The sequence below is a fragment of the Onychomys torridus genome, chromosome 1 (assembly GCF_903995425.1).
Source record: "Onychomys torridus chromosome 1, mOncTor1.1, whole genome shotgun sequence".
NCBI lineage: Eukaryota > Metazoa > Chordata > Mammalia > Rodentia > Cricetidae > Onychomys > Onychomys torridus.
The window spans coordinates 47,173,750-47,191,479 of NC_050443.1; the positions used below are offsets into that span (position 1 = coordinate 47,173,750).

The 17,730-nt window shown below is 49.6% G+C and overlaps 1 protein-coding gene across 1 annotated transcript in view; it reads left to right on the forward strand.

Annotated features, from left to right (window-relative positions):
* Window positions 1–1,941: 1,941 nt before the first annotated feature.
* Window positions 1,942–17,730, forward strand: part of Adamts17 (ADAM metallopeptidase with thrombospondin type 1 motif 17) — a 327,342-nt gene continuing 311,553 nt past the window's right edge. Inside the window, exons 1-3 of the mRNA XM_036196825.1 lie at window positions 1,942–2,125; window positions 2,495–2,865; window positions 13,391–13,556. Of these exons, the coding sequence (XP_036052718.1) occupies window positions 2,050–2,125; window positions 2,495–2,865; window positions 13,391–13,556 (613 nt within the window). The 5' untranslated portion in view covers window positions 1,942–2,049. The remainder of the gene's footprint in view (window positions 2,126–2,494; window positions 2,866–13,390; window positions 13,557–17,730) is intronic.

Sequence of the window (17,730 nt, forward strand, 5' to 3'; positions counted from 1 at the left end):
AGAATAGTTAGCCAGAAGCAGAACCACAGAAGCCAAAAACAAGGTTAGTAGATTTAGAGACTTTCCCACAACTGTGGCCTTTGATAGATTAGGCCTTTGTTTTGATTTTGGCAGGTGGTGCTGTCTATGTGCTGAGTTTTACAGTCTGAATGGTACTTCCACCATGGAGTCAATTGTACTAAGGTCTGGGGGCCTTACATGGGGAGTCTTTGAAACATCTGATTTGATCAATCATTTTTCTTCTTTTATTCATATATTAGTAAATATAACCAAGTGCCTATGATATACCAGGTACCTCCTAGGCCCTTGTTTCTATTTTCAAGAATTGTCTGAGTTATTAGAAGTTCATCTGCAGAGGAGAAACTGAACCTCTATGAGGGAAAGCCTTTCCCTGGACCATCACTACAGCTAGCTGCTGAGTGACCACGCACAGATCTGATATGCTTCTCTTTTTCTTCCTATTTTTCCTGTAATGATCGAAGCCGTGGCTCTCGTGTCCAAGTTCTCAAAACTCAGGGTGAGGTAAAGCCCTACTCATACCCAACAACAGAACCTGGCCCATGCTGGAATCCACTACAGGTGCCAAGCAGTGAGTGGCAGCCACGGGAACAGAGACAAGATCTGCAGCAGCTCCTGTGGGAAGCCTTTGTGGAGGGCTACAGACAGGCTACCCGGCATCAAACTTAGAGAAGCTTGCCAGTGTTCAGCTCACCTCTGGATGCTTTCTGGTAATATATTATAACCCTGTGATGAAGCTAGATCCTGACACCTCAAACAAAGAGGTCCACAGGAGTCTGTCACTAGCAAACGCAGGCCCTGGGTTCGGTCCCCAGCTCTGGCAAAAAGAAAAAAAAAAGAGAAAACAAAAAAAAAGGGGGGGAGCTAGGGAGCGTCACCCGAGGCTGCAATGGTAACCTTGAGCTGGGTCTGTGTTATCTGTGAGACATTTCTAAAGAAGCCAACGGAATCACCTGTAGGGAGCAGCTAAGGGAATTATCCCGTTTGATTCTGCTGGGAAAATGCGCACTCATTCTGTTCCTGAAAGATGGGGTTCAAGATCGGGCTTTGCCACTTAGCTCTCCCGTGTCCTGATACGCAAAGCTTGGCTAATGCACCTTCCTGCCACCCTCTGAGGGCTCTTGCTGTTTGCAGAGAGTCACACCTGACCTGAAGTCAGGGTCATGAATTCAAGCCAGGGCTCTTGCCAAGCCAGAAACTTGCTGGCTAATTTAAGCAAGTTCCTGAAGTTTCCCTTTCCTCCGTTTCCCTATATTCAAGGGGGCGTAACGTGCTCTCGCCTTTCTGCCTTCTGTGAAAATAAAGACCAAAAGAAGGGTGCGGGGTGTTGAATAAACATTGGAGATACAGCCGGCAGGCGTGAATTCAGGTGTGCCAGAAACTGGTCTGGGCCTTTCCAGCTGAAATGAATCAAAAGTTGGAGTCTCTTAAATACGTAAAGAATTAGATTTCCTTCCTTCCTTCCTTCCTTCCTTCCTTCCTTCCTTCCTTCCTTTTTCCTTCCTTCTTTCCTTCCTTCTTTCCTTCCTTCCTTTTTCTTTCCTTCCTTCCTTCCTCCTTTCTTTTTTCTTTCTTTCGTTCTTTGTATGGGAATCGAATGGTCCGCCCTATCTTCCTGCGAAGCTGGATAGCAGCCTCAGAGGTGATCTCCCTATGGAAGGTCTCGGTGGTATCCTCCCAGCTGCTCCAGGATTCCACAACCGGGAGTCGGCTCGCGCCTGCCACCTGGTGTCACGTCCCACCTACTGCCTAGAAACCACGTGTAAGAAAGTGCTTACAACCTAACTACGCACGTTGGTTTCGACCGGCCCTAACCAATGCGGACAGGGAAGGCGGGGCAGACGAAAGCAAGAGCCCAATCACCTCCTACTTTCCAAGGAGAAGGTGGAGCTTGGTATTTACCATGTTGGGTTTGTCCGCAGCGCTAATTACTTTTTCCAAAGGCTGCAGGGCTTCACTCCGGTTGGCGTTGCCGCCTCGCGCGCCCCTGCTCTGCCACTACGGTCTTGGGGGCTGCTGGTCCCGAGTACCATGTGTGACGGAGCCCTGCTGCCCCCTCTCGTCCTGTCCTTGTTGCTGCTGGTGTGGGGGCTGGACCCGAGCACAGGTAGTGTCGCTTGCTCTCGCGGCCACCTTCCCCGTGCCTTCCCGAAGCATCCTGGCGCCCGGGTGCATGGGTGGACTGTTGACAGCATCATCATCGGAGGAGGAGGAGGAGGGCGAGGGCCGCGGCCCAGGAACAGGGCTCTGGTCCCCCCCCCCCCCCCCCCCATCCCCCGGCAAGCTGATGGCGCGCCGTCCCCTGGGGCGATCGGGTGGCTTGGCCGGCTGGCAGAGGCCCGGCTCGGGGAGGGAAAGGAGTGCGGGGTCACGGCTGCACGATGTCCGTGGAGCTCTGAAAGCTAGCGCCGGAGCCGCCACCGGCGGGAGGTCTGGTGGCCAGGCCGGTGCTGACGCATGTCCTCTCTCCCCGCAGCTGTCGGCGACGCGGCGGCCGACGTGGAGGTGGTGCTCCCGAGGCGACTGCGCCCCGACGACGTGCACCTGCAGCTGCTGCCGGGAGTAGCGGGGCTCCGGCGGTGGCGGGGACCGCGAGCATCTCCAGGTGGCCCTCGTGCGGGGCCGGGAGAGCACGCCCTGTTGCTGCACCTGCCAGCCTTCGGACGCGACCTGTACCTGCAGCTGCGCCGCGACCTGCGCTTCCTGTCCCCGAGCTTCGAGGTGGAGGAGGCGGGTGCCACGGGGAGCAGCGGACACCCTGCCGAGCCGTGCTTCTACTCCGGACGAGTCCTGGGCCACCCGGGCTCCCTGGTCTCCCTCAGCGCCTGCGGCGCCTCCGGCGGCCTGGTACTGCCCGCGCCCCCTATGGGTCTGCTCTGCCCAGTCTGTTGCGTTGCCTGGGGGTGGCCCCGCGGAGGGCTGGCCGGGGGAAGACCTTCCTGCCCATTTCCCTCACTTGCCCTTCCAGACTGTGCCGTCTGAGCAGAGGGGACGCAAGCGTGTGTGGTGGTGGTGGGGGGGGGCGCTGCCATTGTCTCGGCTGCTGTGGTGTGCTGAACCTGACCCAGGTGGGGTTACATTGAGAAGTTAGCTAAAGCTCACCTAGGGGCATGCATGGGAAACTGTCCCACTCGCCCAGCGTCAGCACAGGTGTGTATGTGTTATGCACGTGTTCCGGGGAAAACGCTTGAAGGTCGATTTCATCTGTCTGGGGATGGGGTAATCTTCTATCCTTTGAATCTTCTCTTTATACTAAGAGGGCACCCCAGGCAGGCCATGGTTAACCTCACTTTTGTTAGCTGGCAGGTAACAACAGGAGAGGAAGGGTAGCCACTGGCTGTATTCCCTCACCCCAGTGCAGGCGTTTGTCTGGATCCACCCTCAGTGAGAACTGTGGGGTGCTCACCTGGTCCGGGCTTAAGCCCCGTTCTCAAGCTTGCTCTTCTCCAGGGCCTTGCCTTGCTGTGTTTGAGACGCACCTGTGACAGTACACTGAGAGGCAAAGAGAGTTTGGGGGTCTTCTTGCCCTGTTTGTGCTCACACTTGAGCACTTGGCTACACTGGTGTCGAGCCAAATTCTTCTCAGCACGTGACTGGCAGATGGGCTGTCCCTGAAGAGCCTGGCATCACTCAGAGCGTGCCGTGTACTGTTGTTTCTCGGTATTTTGTCACAGTAGACCTCTGAGATAGAGGCTTCTGATATTGGTGTTTTTGGCAGGCCACCCTGGGCCAAAGAAGTTATCCCCTTCACCTATCTTGTATATCACCACCCACGATTCTCTGGCCCCCACTTACACAGCCAGCAGCAGAGCTGGAAAGTCTGTGACTCCAAGATTAATTTCTGTGGAGTTTCTGCTTTCTTAGCACCAGGTCGAGGCCGGGGGACCCGTGGCTGTAATTTCCTGGGAGCAGCCTAATTTTCTGAAGTCCCATTTTCGGGTAGGGTTTACTTTTGTGCTTAACTGGGAGAAATTGGCAGCCTTGGTTTAAAAAAAAAAAAAAAAAAAAAAAAAAAGGCAAAGGCACAGACTGGTGGGCCTGGTAGGTGTTAACGTGGAACGGGGGCAAAGAGTGTGGGCTGTGGGCGAAGGAGGCTTACGGAGGAGTGAGAAAGCCTCAGCTCCCTGTAGGACTTGGATCAGAGCTGTATCATGTTCTGGGAGGGACTCAAAGGCCCACATCATTTTTCCTGTTTTTGCCAAAGTGTTTCAAGTCTAGGTCACATCCCTGTACTGTACATGGAAACATCTGAATCCCATTTGCTGCGGTTTCGTGAGTTTCTGGAGAGGTCAGAGTTTATACTTCTTGGTGTAAAGTTTCCAGCGAGGAGCTATCTGTGAAGGAGCCCAGGCTGGAAATCTGGAGAACATTGATTGAAAGTCCTCACAGAATGATTGCTGAGCCTCCTCACAGATGTCTTCTGAGCCAGCTTTTCAGGAAGACTGCGCTGCCCGTCTGCACCATGTGAGGGCGCTGTGCCTTAGAGAAAGGAGCGCAGCCAGGCCTCTGAGTTCACCCCTAGCCAGTTGCGGGTGGACTTCTAAGTCTTGAGATTTTTCAGTTCCAGTTTGAGGAGACGCTGCTGTTGTTTAGTCTGCCTTATTCATCCTGTTCGTGCAAGCTGTACATTGGACACTCTCCCCGAGTTACACGTAGGCAGACTGAAGCAGGAGGGAAGAGACATGGCTGGGAGCTGGTCTCTTAGTGTCAAGGTGGTCCTGGAACAGAAAGGAAAGAAAGTCTTTAACCTTAAGCTACTGGAGATTGCCCTGTACCCCCTCTTTGGCTTGGTTGTCCACCCAGGTGGTTGATCCTTTGGCCGTGGTGGAAGCTCTCTGAAGTGCGCAGTCATGTATGTGTTTGCTAGGATAGTCTCAGCTATAAGGCACGGGTAGAGAGCATCATCCAGAAGATAGCTCTTGGTAGCTGTGGGTGGATGGGGTATCTCAAAAGCCTTCTTGTGTGGAAAGAATCATGTTGAGCAGGGGTTGGCAGACTTTGCCCAGAAAGGAGCAGAAAGTGAATATTTTAAGCTTTACGAGCCATCTAGTCTTAGTCACATCTTCTCAACATTGCCCTTTTTGAGTGACAGCAGCTATGAGAGGTATATAGGCACGCGGGTGTGGCTGTGGCTGTGGTAACATTTTGGTCGTTGGTACATTTTGCCACAGCTAATGTCTACAAATGGCTGTTTGCACAGCGGCAGTAGTGGAGCTGTTTTCATGGCATGTATGCTGTATGATGTTGGGGGTCTGTTTAAAAGGAGCTACATTGCCAGGATAGAGCACTACATAATTGTTTATAGGGCACAGAGTGTAAGTTGCCCCCCCCCCCCAGGTTGTTGGCAGCAGGCGGAGGTGTGGGCCTTCGGGGTTTTCCCTTCTTTGTCTTATCAGGAAGAGCTATACCAGCTGCACTTTTTGGATCTTCAAAGACCCCAGGCCCAAGGATTAATTGTTTTCTGTTTCTGCTGTTTCATTTTATTTACATTTCAGGGAGTCTTTAGATGTAGCGTAGTTTTGGAAGGATTCCTGTAACCGTGGAATTGGAAAGCAATGAGCTTTTGGCTGGTGGAGAAGGTATCGCTCCCTAATGAATTTACCCAAGCCTCCTGTGATTAGCACCAGGTGACAGGGGGCTAGCAGAATTCCAAAGGGAACTTCATGAGCAGACGGGTCAATGGGGGTCAGGCGAGGGGCACTTCAGGAAGAGGAGGAATGCCAGTCTCTGCAAAGGCTCTTGGTGACTTGTCTAAAACATGTGGGCGAAAGGACTGTTTTAGGAAGGGGGAGGTCTCGGGAGGTCTGCAGACTGCCATTGGGTCTGATGGCCTGAGCAGTGGCTACGTTTCCTTTCAAAGCTCTGCAGATTGGAATCTGTTCACTCAATCTTGGCTGAGGTCTGCAAGGGTATACTGTAGGTGAGCTGTGGGGCCAGAGAAGACACCAAAGCATTCTGTCTGTGGAACACTAAGTAGCCAGGCCCATTTTCCAGGCCACCCTAGAAGGACCAAGAAGAGTAGAGTGTCCCTAGGCATGCCTTTTCTTAAGTCCCAGCCACATGCTGCAGAGCCTGGCATCTCTGTCATGTGGATCAGACACCAAGTTGTCTCGGTGACTACCTTTGCTCTGGCTGGTCAGCAAACACAGCACCATTTTTGTGATCCATCATTGATGGATGGGTGGGTGCCTTTTACAAACCATCCTGTGTAGAGCTCTTGCTGTTCTCTTGGAGGCTGTAGAGAGTGCACACGTTGGTTTCTAGGGGAAGAAGTGCTTGCAGATGGAAGCGGATGGGGACTGAGGCGCCCCAGCCAGTGAGTTCTCCAGCGGCAGCTGAGGTTACAAGAGGCTGGCGTGCTTTTCTAAGGAGGGCAGCTGGCAGTCACTGGGCCTTGGAATCGGGAGACATGCTTGGGGTGCTGGCCTTGCACTTTACAAGATAGCATTATCCAGCTGTCTGTGGTGGGTCCATTACTAAATTACCCAGTTTTCTAACTCGAGGTCTCTTTATCAAGCACAGCCGTGTAGGACTTAGTGTGAGCAAAAATTCTTAGAGTGTGGTAACTTTTCAAAAGGGATCTGATAGACCAAACTACAACATAAGTTATCATGGTATTGATATAGGGAGATACCGCTAAAGAACTGGTCGTGTAAAGCATTAATACACTGGGAAATACAAAGACTTTCATAGGTCTTTGTAGATGGCAATAACAGAATAGATGCCAAAAGACAGCAATCCAGGAAGGAGGGGCTGCTGTGAAGTTTGGAGCTGAAGGTGAAAGAATGAAAGAGAATCTGAACAGAAAGTTCCAAGGCCTCTTCTTGAGAGGACATTCACATAGTCTCAGAGTGACTTCTTCTCCTGTGTCTCTTCCCCTCCAAGCTATTCGCACTTCTAATTGTCCTGCTCAGGAACTTCACCCACCTGCAGCTTTTCAGAACTTCCCAGAACCTGTTAGGAAGCCAGGCTCTGGCTCCTTTCTGAACAGGACCTCGAGGGCTCAGATTTCCCTTTGAAATTCTACCAAGTGGCATCATTTGCTAGAAAAAAATAATACAAGGTGGTGTGTGTGTGTGTGTGTGTGTGTGTGTGTGTGTGTGTGTGTGTGTGTATACGTGCATGCATGTATGTATGCATGCATGCATGCATGCATGCATGCATGCTGGGATTACATGCCCTCCCCTTTACACAAGTTCTGAGGATCCAATTCAGGTCTTCGTGCTTGTAAATTGTCTCTCTACTAAGCAATCTTTCACCAAGTGATATCTCCCTAGCCCCTGACTGCATTCTTCAAGCACATTCCCCAAATGCTGAATGGCATCAATGGTCTGACCTTGGCGGTGTGTGACAGGAAATGTTTCTGCAACCTTCAGATCTGCGACAATCACAGTCCCTGGTTGACCTTTCTCAGGGGTGCACTTTTCTACTCAGGTACACAAATGCACAGTCCTTTTGTGTGTGTGTGTGTGTGTGTGTGTGTGTGTGTGTGTGTGTGTGTGGTTTTGGTAAAGAAACTGGTTCATTGAGACTGTGACTTGAGCAAATCCTTAACTCCTTTAAAGCTCTCCTCACCTGAAGCCATCCAAAAGACAAATGACACTGGCCTGCTGTTGATGGAAGAATAAGACCGAATCTGTGAAATCTTTCACTGAGAGCCTGGCTTATTAAGGCATTAACCCAGGTTTCTCCTCTAGCCCTACAGATTATTTCTAGTTATAAATCGGCCAGTCAGCACAGTTGACTAGATCACCGTTCCATACTCTGCCATGTGCAGAGTGCTTCAGTAGGCCTCTATCAAGCCTCAGAGAGAAATGCAACACATCCCTGCCTGAGAAGATGGTCCCCCTGTGAACACTCCATCATTTGGGGAAGCTGAGCCAGGGAAGCAAGAGGAGATTCTGGAAGATGAATACTGGGGCCAAGCAGGGTAGAACCTCAGTCAAAAGCAGGTTGGAGCTGAAGGAAGGTGGACATCATGTTCTAGGTCAGAAAAATGAAGGCCAAGCTACCAAGGTCAGGTCTTCCCAAGATGAGGGACCTATGAGTTGGTAGTGGGGTAGGATGGGGTGGATTATTTAGGGATGATAGGAGATGAACATATGTGGGTGGGATGAGATGGCACACCAGATGCCAATCTGTGGCATGTGAAACTTTCCCAAGCTGAGTAGAGACTGCAGGGCTGGTTAAACTGATAGCTGAGCCCTTCCCACAGCCCATTTGTGGGTACTGCTGCTGCTTCCATTGGCCCAGGTTTACACTCAGGCCTAGAGGCAACAGAAGGTTTTATAACAGTTGTCTGGGGGAATCCTGGGGAAAGCATGGTGAGGTGGCCCAGAGGAGGGAACTTCGGGATGACAGACTCAGGCCTTTGGTGGGGAGATGACCATGGGAAGGATGTCAGCACACAAGGGAGACTTCACACACAGCTGGCAGCCCTTTGCGGCTGTCTGACTGCAGTGAGCGGAAATGGAGACCCCAGCAAGGGGCCTCAGTTTTGACCAAGAGCTGATCTTGAAAAGTCAGGTGTCTGTGTTCAGGAGTTAAACATTGTAGGTGTGGCAGCAAGATTGTGGGTTCAGGATGGAAAGGCCCTCGTGTCTGTGTGTGCAGGAAGTGGTTGTGTGCAGGGAGGGAGTTGGGAAGGCCCCCATGTCTGTGTGAGCAGGGAGGGGTTTGAGAAGACCCCCATGTCTGTGTGAGCAGGGAGAGGGGTGGGAAGGCCCCATGTCTGTGTGAGCAGGGAGGGGGTTGGAAAGGCCCCCATGTCTGTGTGAGCAGGGAGGGGGTTGGGAAGGCCCCCATGTCTGTGTGAGCAGGGAGGGGGTTGGGAAGGCCCCCATGTCTGTGTGAGCAGGGAGGGGGTTGGGAAGGCCCCTATGTCTGTGTGAGCAGGGAGGGGGTTGGGAAGGCCCCTATGTCTGTATGAGCAGGGAGGGGATTGGGGAGGCCCCTATGTCTGTGTGAGCAGGGAGGGGGTTGGGGAGGCCCCTATGTCTGTGTGTGCAGGGAGGGGGTGGGGAAGGACCCCATGTCTGTGTGTACATGGTGGTGGTTGGTAATGCTAATATCTGTGTGTGCAGGGGGTTGTTGGATGGGGTGCCCTCATGTCTTTGTGTTCTGGGGGTTGGATGGGGTGCAGGAGAGGTATGGGTCCACCAGATTCTACTAAGCCCACTGAAGCATCAGAGGCCAGTGCAAAGGCAGGCTTGAAGCTCCAGGACAGTTGCTCCATGGAAACTGACTTGCCATTGACTCTATCCTCAACTACCTATTCCCCCCATCTCAATGCAGAGGAGACCCAGGCCCATTCTACTGAGTCCAGGAGCTGCAGCTTTCTGAAGAAGGGCTGGGGCTTCCTAGGCACTGAAATTCCAGTGTGACCTTAGTAGGAGGGTGCACTCAACAGTCACCTAGTTTCATGTACCACCCCAGGTGCCTGCACCCTGTCTATATGTGATCGTACCTCTGGTCAGGCTGAGCTGTGGCACTCTTCCTGTTAGGAAGTGATAAAAGCCTCTCACACATTTTTCCAAGGCAGGAAAGTTAGTCCTGTTTGGGGGAGGTAAATAATGCCTTCTCTCACAGGATTCCAGAAGTGCCCCCAAAGCAAGGACCCAGAACAAAAAGAGTGTTGAAAGTTAACCGCCCAGAGCAGGTTATTCCTCCTGCTACATTTTATTGACCCATAACTCTTTTATGTGGGATTCCCAGTCTAGCCAAATGTAAGATTTCTTTTTAAGAGAGTTTCACTGGGGGTTGTTGTTTGGAGCTAAGCAATGTGCCAGTGGTAGGTATGTGTGTTGTTGGCATTTCCTATTTCCTAGCTATCTCTGCAGAGGCTGTGGGCAGTCTCCTGCAGTGGAGTGTTTTGATCCCTGGAATACAAAGCCTTGAGGAGCATTGCAGTGTGTTGGCCTCTTCACCGTGGATGATGGCTGGAGACTTAGCATAGGCCAGAAAATCCCCACATAGCTCTCGGAGCCACAGTGCAGGGTTACAGCCCAACAGTCAAGGGATGGCCCAGGTTATAAATCCAGGTGCTTCTAGACGTCAAAGTCAAGGCAGCTCTCCACATGCTGTTAAAAGCCATCATGGTGGTTCTTGTGTATGGCTATCCACTGCACTTCCAGAGAAGCTTCAGAAGAAGTATCTGTGCTTACATTCTATCTAATCCCTCCTCGAGTGGGGCCCGAATGTCAGGTCTCTTCATGTGGTACCATGCATCTTGTAGCTGGCGATGACAATCCCCAGTCAAGGGCACTGCGCGCTGTCTAATATCTGGGACAGTCCATTCAGTTTCTCTATGAACTGTGATGCAGCAGACTTGAGAAAAATCAGGAAGGATAGTTCTGATCCTGCCTCAGTGGAACCAACTGTTAGGTTGTGAAAATGTCTGATAATGTGGGGGTGGACTGCTGAGAAGGGGGCTCAGGGAAAAGAGTGGAGGATAGGGAGAGAGAAGGTGGAAGATTGTGGGCGGGAGACGCAAACACCGTGTAGATTCTCTTGACACAAATTGTCACATTTATGGGACAACAGAGCATCTTATCCCCGGGCCTGTGCAGATCAAGTATTAGAGACCCCCACGGAGCCTCTAGACGATGTGACTAAGACCCAGGGAGGGGAAGCCGTGAGGCCTTCCTATTACCAGCCCACAGGCTGAACACGTATGTAGCTCTTTCTCTTTAATACTTGCCCTAGTCATGTCTCTACTTGAACATAAGGTCCCACGAGGACCAGGAGCTGCCAGGTAAAGTACAGCTGATTTGTCCCTGTATCCGTCACCAGTGACCTCTTACCCAGTGGAAGGAAAGCTGTATGGGAGACCTCCCCGCCCCCCAAGGAAAGATGCCCCGAGAAAAACCAATCCCCAAACTAAAAGCTGAGTGTGTGTCGAGGATTTCCCAGCAGGGTGACATCTGCAGCTCTCAAACCTTGCATTCAAGCTGCCTGCTACCTGATTTCCGCACACTGCATGGGAAGAATAACCGGCTTTGAAAGTGCTGGGGCCTGGAGCCGGCTTTGGCCTCCCACAGTCAGAGAACTTCCAGAAGAACCCAGCCTTTCGCTGGAGTTGAGGGCAGGCTGTTATGGAAGAGGTGTTCTGCCTGAGCCTCTTACTGTGCTGCTCACCCCAGCCCCTCTCCACTTCACACTCTGCCGAGGCATCTGAGTGAGCAAACTCAAGTTTTTACCTCCAAGGAACTTCGAGGAGGCTGACTCCTCAGGTGGTGCAGTGCTGCTGGGAGACAGTTTCATTTAGGCAGTAAAATCTGTGAGTTGTTCTTGGCAAAGGTTCTAATGAAATGAAAACCTTGAGATTGGCTTAGAGCCGAAAGTAGGGTCTCTCACTGTATGTTGGGAAGGACTCCGGGTTGTAGGTGATCTAAGGAGTTGATCTGATTTGCTGTCCAAATACTGGAACTTAACTATCTTATTCGGCTTGAGGTAAGAGAAGCTGTAAGACAGTGCAGAGGACCGTGTTCGCAAAATGCCCAGCAGATCAGCAGCGTCTGTCACTGTGGAGCACACTGTTGAACCACTCAAGATCTCCAGGACATTCTGCTACATACTGTTTTGAATCCCTGGTTCAGTGTGTTCTTTTCTTGTATGAGATGTGCACACATGCTTTGGGGACCAGAGGTCAACCCTGGGTATCTTTCCTTAGATGCTGTATATCTTGCTTTATTTTATTTTTTTTTATTTTTTATTTTTTAATGAGACATGAGCCCTCTCTGGCCTGAAACACACCAAGTAGGCTAGACTGACTGGCTAACGAGCCCCAGGGACCCTCCTGTCTCTGCCTCTTCCCCAGTGTTGGGGTTATAAGCATGTGAAACCATGTGTGGCTCTCATGTTTGTGTGGCAAGCTCTTTACTAACTGAAGCATCCCCTCATCCCTGTCATGGCTTTATGTATGGAAGGAGGGAGGATAAATGAACGAACACACACACACACACACACACACACACACACACACACACACACACAGTGTTTAGTACCACACCTAGCTCATTGAGATTTATTTAATATGTACGGCTATTTTGCTTGCATGTGTGTCTATATACCACATGTGTGCAGTGCCCAAGGAGGCCAGAAAAAGGAGTTAGCGCCCCTAGAACTGGAGTTAACAGACAGTTGTGAGCCACTATGTGGGTGCTGGGAAATGAACCCAGTCCTCTGCAAAAGCAACATGTGCTGCTCATAACCCCTTAGCTGAGGCAAGCCAGCTCACCTCAGAAGGACTTGGAAGAGGGTGGATTTAGGGCTTCAGATAGAGCTTGGTTGTAGAGCACTTGTCTAGCATGTCACAGTCCATGGCAAGACTTAGGTTCAACTCATAGCATCTCACTCTCCCCCACTAGCCCCGTGTGTGTGTGTGTGTGTGTGTGTGTGTGTGTGTGTGTGTGTGTGTGAGTGAGAGAGAGAGAGAGAGAGAGAGAGAGAGAGAGAGAGAGAGATTGATTGATTGATTGATTGATTTTAAATGATGTAGGGCAGGCAAGCTGGCTTAGTGGCTTAGTGAGTAAAGATGTTCACCACCAAGTCTAATAGCTGATCCCTGAGACTAACATAGAAGAAGGAAATAATTGACTCCCAAAAGTTGTCCCTGACCACCTCATGCACACTACAGTGCACTTTTATGTCTGCACACACTCATGCATTCACACACACACACACACACACACACACACACACACACTACATATAAGTAAATGACAGTAAGCTAGTCCATCCTCTCTGAAATCAGACTTGGAAAATAAATACAAGGGCACACACTGCACCCCCCAGCAGTTTTCACCCCACTGTGCTGGTTTCAAGTTGACACAGGCTAGCATCATTTGGGAAGAGGGACTCTCAATTGAGAAAATGACCTCATCTGATTGATCTGGAGGCAAGCCTGTAGGACATTTTCTTAATTACTGACTGATGCGGGAGGTCCCAGCCCATGTGGGCAGTGCCACCCCTGGGCTGGTGGTCCTGGGTTCTATAAGAAAGCAGGCTGAGCAAACTAGTAAGCAGCACCCATTCATCATAGACCTCCCATCAGTTCCTGCCCCACCTTCTCTTGATAATGCTATGGTCTGCAAGGGAAAACAAACCCTTTCCTCCACCAGTTGCCTTTGGTCATGGTGTCTGAACACAGCTGTAGAAATCTTAACTAAGACACCTACCCACCCAAACCTCCCCAAACAATCACTCAGTGGGAGATTCTTAAGTCAGGTGGTGTCTCCCGGTGGGGCCCGGCAGCCAACAGAAAGAGAGCATAAACCCAGACAGGGCAAACCAAAGCAGCCATCTGACGGCTGGGGCCGTGAGTGTGAGGGGATGAGGGTGACCAATGTCTTGTTCTCTCCTTTCTGGGTAGGTTGGCCTCATCCAGCTCGAGCAGGAGCAGGTGTTCATCCAGCCCCTCAACAACTCAGGAGGCCCATTCAGTGGAAGAGAGCATCTGATCAGACGCAAATGGTCCTCCACCCCCAGCCGATCTTCCGAGGTCGAGGAACCCAGGCCGCACTGCAGAGTAGTGACAGGTGAGTCTAGGCAACAGAGGGGCTGGACTAGAGTATGCGCAGCTGACACTCTGTGGGCTCACGTGTGCTAAAAGGAGAATTTGCCTTCTTTATATGATCACATGTCACGTGATGGCAGGGATCTAATTCTGAGGATTGTAGTAGTCAATTTCCTTACTGTCTGAACATCATAGAGTGATGCCTTTAGATGTAGATGACTACAGTGTCACCAGCTGATAGGATCTTCTAGGACCACAGCTGTCTTGATCACCTATTGTTAATAGAAATTGTTATTGGCATATGAGGGTATTTTGGAAGCTGCTCTATGGTCCCCAAAGCCACTTTCTTTCTGTGTATGTTAGTGTTGACATTTCATATGTAACTGCCCTTTGAAAATTTTTATTTCAACAAGGAACCCAGGATCTCATTGGAATAGAGCCATAGTTTTCTGTTTTGTTTTCCAAAGATAGGATTTCTCTATGTAGCCCTGACTATTCTGGAACTCACTCTGTAGACCAGGCTGGACTCGGACTCAGAGATCTGCCTGCCTCTGCCTCTCAAGTGCTGGCATTAAAGGTGCACCCTTATGCCTGGCTTCAGAGCCTTAGTCATAAGCGTCAGGAGCAAGTAGAGACTAGAACACCTTATTACCAAACACCAGGTTGCCTACAGTATAGCTAGGATACAACTTTCCCTGATGAGACCATTCTCTGAGCTTACCTGCTTTTTTATATGCTGGTCCTCAGCCTTGGGTGCTGTAATGAGAGTTGCCTGGATAACCTATAAAATCCTGGGCCAGCAGCATCTGCATCATCTGAGAACTTTTCAGTACATATATCCTCCAGCCTCACGCCAGACCTGCAGTGTCTCGAGTGTCACAGTCTGGTCTCATCACGGGGTATTCAGATAATGATTGTGTTTGAAAACTACTGCTTAAAAACTGCCATTCAGGAAACTGGGGAGATGGCTCAGTAAAGTTCATGACACACAATCATGAGGACCACACAAAGAGCAGGGTATGGAGGTGCATGTCTGTAACCCCAGCACTGAGGAGAGGGGACAAGTAGATTCCTGGAGATGGTCAACCAGCTAGTCTTGCTGAATTGGTGAGTGCCAGGTTGAGTGAGAGAATGTCTCAGAAAATCAAGAGGTGACTGAAGAAGTTGCCTGGTGTTGACCTCCAGCCTCCATTTGCATTGAAAGCATTCATATACACCCGTCCCCCAGTATCATTTACTTAGCTCTTCTCTCATATCCTGAGCTAATAGAGCTGGGGTGTGACTTGGGTGTAAGAGTTTTAAAAAATGACATGTAGCTGAGGTTAGGAGCCCTCTGTTTTCCATTTTGTACCTCTGTTTGAACAACTGTGGGTTATCAGGTATTGAAGACTATTTCATGGTGCTCTGTCTCTAGAAGTCTGCTTGAAAATGATCCCTGGCAGAGTTGGATAGCCTGCATCATCCAGGAAACATTTCTTCCTGGGCCGGGACCAGTTTCTGTAGTTCTGGGTTTATCTTTCTATGGAGATGTAACGGGACTCAAGTTTGGTGTTCTGGTGACTTTGGAAATATGTCAGGATTACTTTGCAGTGCAGCTCAGCCATTGCCTGGGGCTTGCTGTTATCCTTCTCAGGCCGTATGCCTGGGGCAGGGATGGTTAGCAGTGATCACGATGAGTAAGTCCAAGGAGAAAGAAAGCTGCCACAATCACAGAGTTTTTCTTAATTGTTGCCCACCCTGATAACAAAAGTGGGGAACACAGACTGCAGAATAAAATCAATAGTCACTAAAATACCCTTTAATGGGATTCAGGGCCTTTTGACTCATGGGTATGAACTTGGTAGATTGGTTTCAATGGATCATTTTCCCCTGTTATCTGCTTTATAGTGAACAGCTATTAATCATTGTAAACATTTGTGTGCTGGCTGCTGCTGACCTGCACACATGGGTTCCGAGGCTATGACTTTGCTGTGCTCCTTCTAAGTCCTGCTGGGATGTTGGCATCACCTGGAGATCTTGGCCAGCTACTCAGGTCTCTCTGCTATAGCTTGTCTGGAGCATAACCTTGACATCTGACCACGAAACAATCCCCAGGTGGTCCTAACATTAGCCTGGTGGGAAACACCACCCACCAGAGGCAGTGTCCACCCATTTGATGTTGGGATATGGTGGTGTTGATCTGTAAGTGTGTCGAGAACATCCATAGTTATCCTGGGATGCGTGTGGCCCGCAGGTTGGACACTCTTGCAGGGACTATTCGACGGGAAAACCGCATCTGTGGGCCACCGAGAGTGAATGTTCTCAGATGAGAACCTTCACATAGAGCCACACAGTGACGTGAAGGGCAGATGGCTTTTATTCTCCTCACTCAAGCCGGCACCCCATCAGCTTCCAGTCTGTGACCTGCAGCCCAGCATGTCTGCCAATGAGCTAATGGGATGTTTATCTGATGACCTGCTTCCACCCTCTTTGAGAGGGTGACAGCTGGAATTGCTGAGCCAATAACAAATGGTGCTTGTGTTTGCATTTTTGCCCTCCCAGCTGGTTAGGGAACACACTCTGGACTGTTCAATGGAGGGAAGAAAATGAGTGCTCGGGGTGGGACGGAGAGCAGCTATGCAGGCTGTAGAGAAATCTTTGAACTTGCCTCAAAAATGATCTTTTCTTCCTTCCTCCCAAATCTTACACCAGCTTCCTCCGAGCACGTGTGTGTAGGAATGAAAGACTCCAGAGGGAGGGCGTGACTTTGAAGACAGATAGACACCTTGCTTCTGCTCCTTTTGTTTTGCATGGCACCCTCAGTCCATGCTTCCACTGTGTTGGGAAAGATGTTGGGCCTTTTACTGGACTTAACTAATAAGACTTTTCTCATTTGGATTAGCTTGCTAACCCCGGGCTTTAGAACTCTGGGAAATTAACTTACTGGCACACTAGAAAAGTACATTCTTGAAGTTTCCCATGAGGGTTAACCAGATTAACCCCAGGGTAACATATTCTGTCTAGCTGAATAAAGTGGCTGTAGGTTAACTGAGCCTTTTTATTGACCCTTTATTACTCGATCCTTAGACTTGACCCCAGAGGGGCCCAGCTGGCTCCTTCAGGTGAGGAGGAATTTCACAGGTCTTCCCTGAGTCACTGAACCTACCTGAAAGATGAACTTTAGAAACCATCTAGTAGCTTGTGTCCAGATAGGGTAGGGACTAGATGGATCAATACAGCCAAGGGCCCTGGGAAGGAAAAAGAACTTCTTTCCCAGAGATGCTCCTGAGCTTGCATTTCTGAGGGACTTTGTGGACTCCTGGTGAAGAGACAGGCCGATCCTTTTCCGTCCCAGGCCTTTCTTTTTAGAACTCCATAAACCGCTCCACGAAATAAAACACTACAATGTGGTGAGAAAACATGGAGCCTACAAACTTTTTTTTTTTTATTTTGGGTACAGTTGTGAAGACCTTTTGGTTATTTTTTTGACAGCTGAAATGGTACTTCAGATATGTTGAAATGCTCCTTGAATATTAAGTGGTCATTTTGACCTCAAAACTCTTCCTTCTATGTTTGTTTTAATTTCTCCACATTCAGTCTAGAATCTTCCATTGCTATCTTCATGGCATCAAGTACCAATTTGACTTGTTTACTGGGGTTGGTGCCACAAGCAGGCAATAGAAGTAAAAAAGATAAGTTTTCAGTGAGGCATTTTCAAAACGGGAATCCATCACAGTTTTGAGTGACGGTAAGCTCATTAGAATGTGACTCTGTCCCAGAGCGGAGTCTTCACAGCACTGAGGTATGTTTACAAAATTCTGTTATAATTGCTTTGTGAAATTATTCATTGTTTTCTCGTATCATCTGGTACATATATAGAAGTATAAAGTCATTTTTGATAAATGTCTAAAAGATACCATAACTTTTTAGAAATAGTATATGCTAATTGATATAAACATTTGCATATCCAATCAAGCATATATATGCTATTATATAGCTGACCAGGACTTGGGCTTTATCTCAACTAAGATTCGTTAGTTAGAAACAAAAGCAACCAGACAAGAAACATTGGTGAAGCAGGAGGTTGGACTTCAGGTTAGGCTTGACCTAACTTTTCTTTATATAATCCCTTAGTCCCCAGCTCTCCCTTCCCAACTGACAGAGGCAGCTCCAATGAGGGGAAGGTCTTCTGCTGAATTGGGATTTGAGGTAGGCTA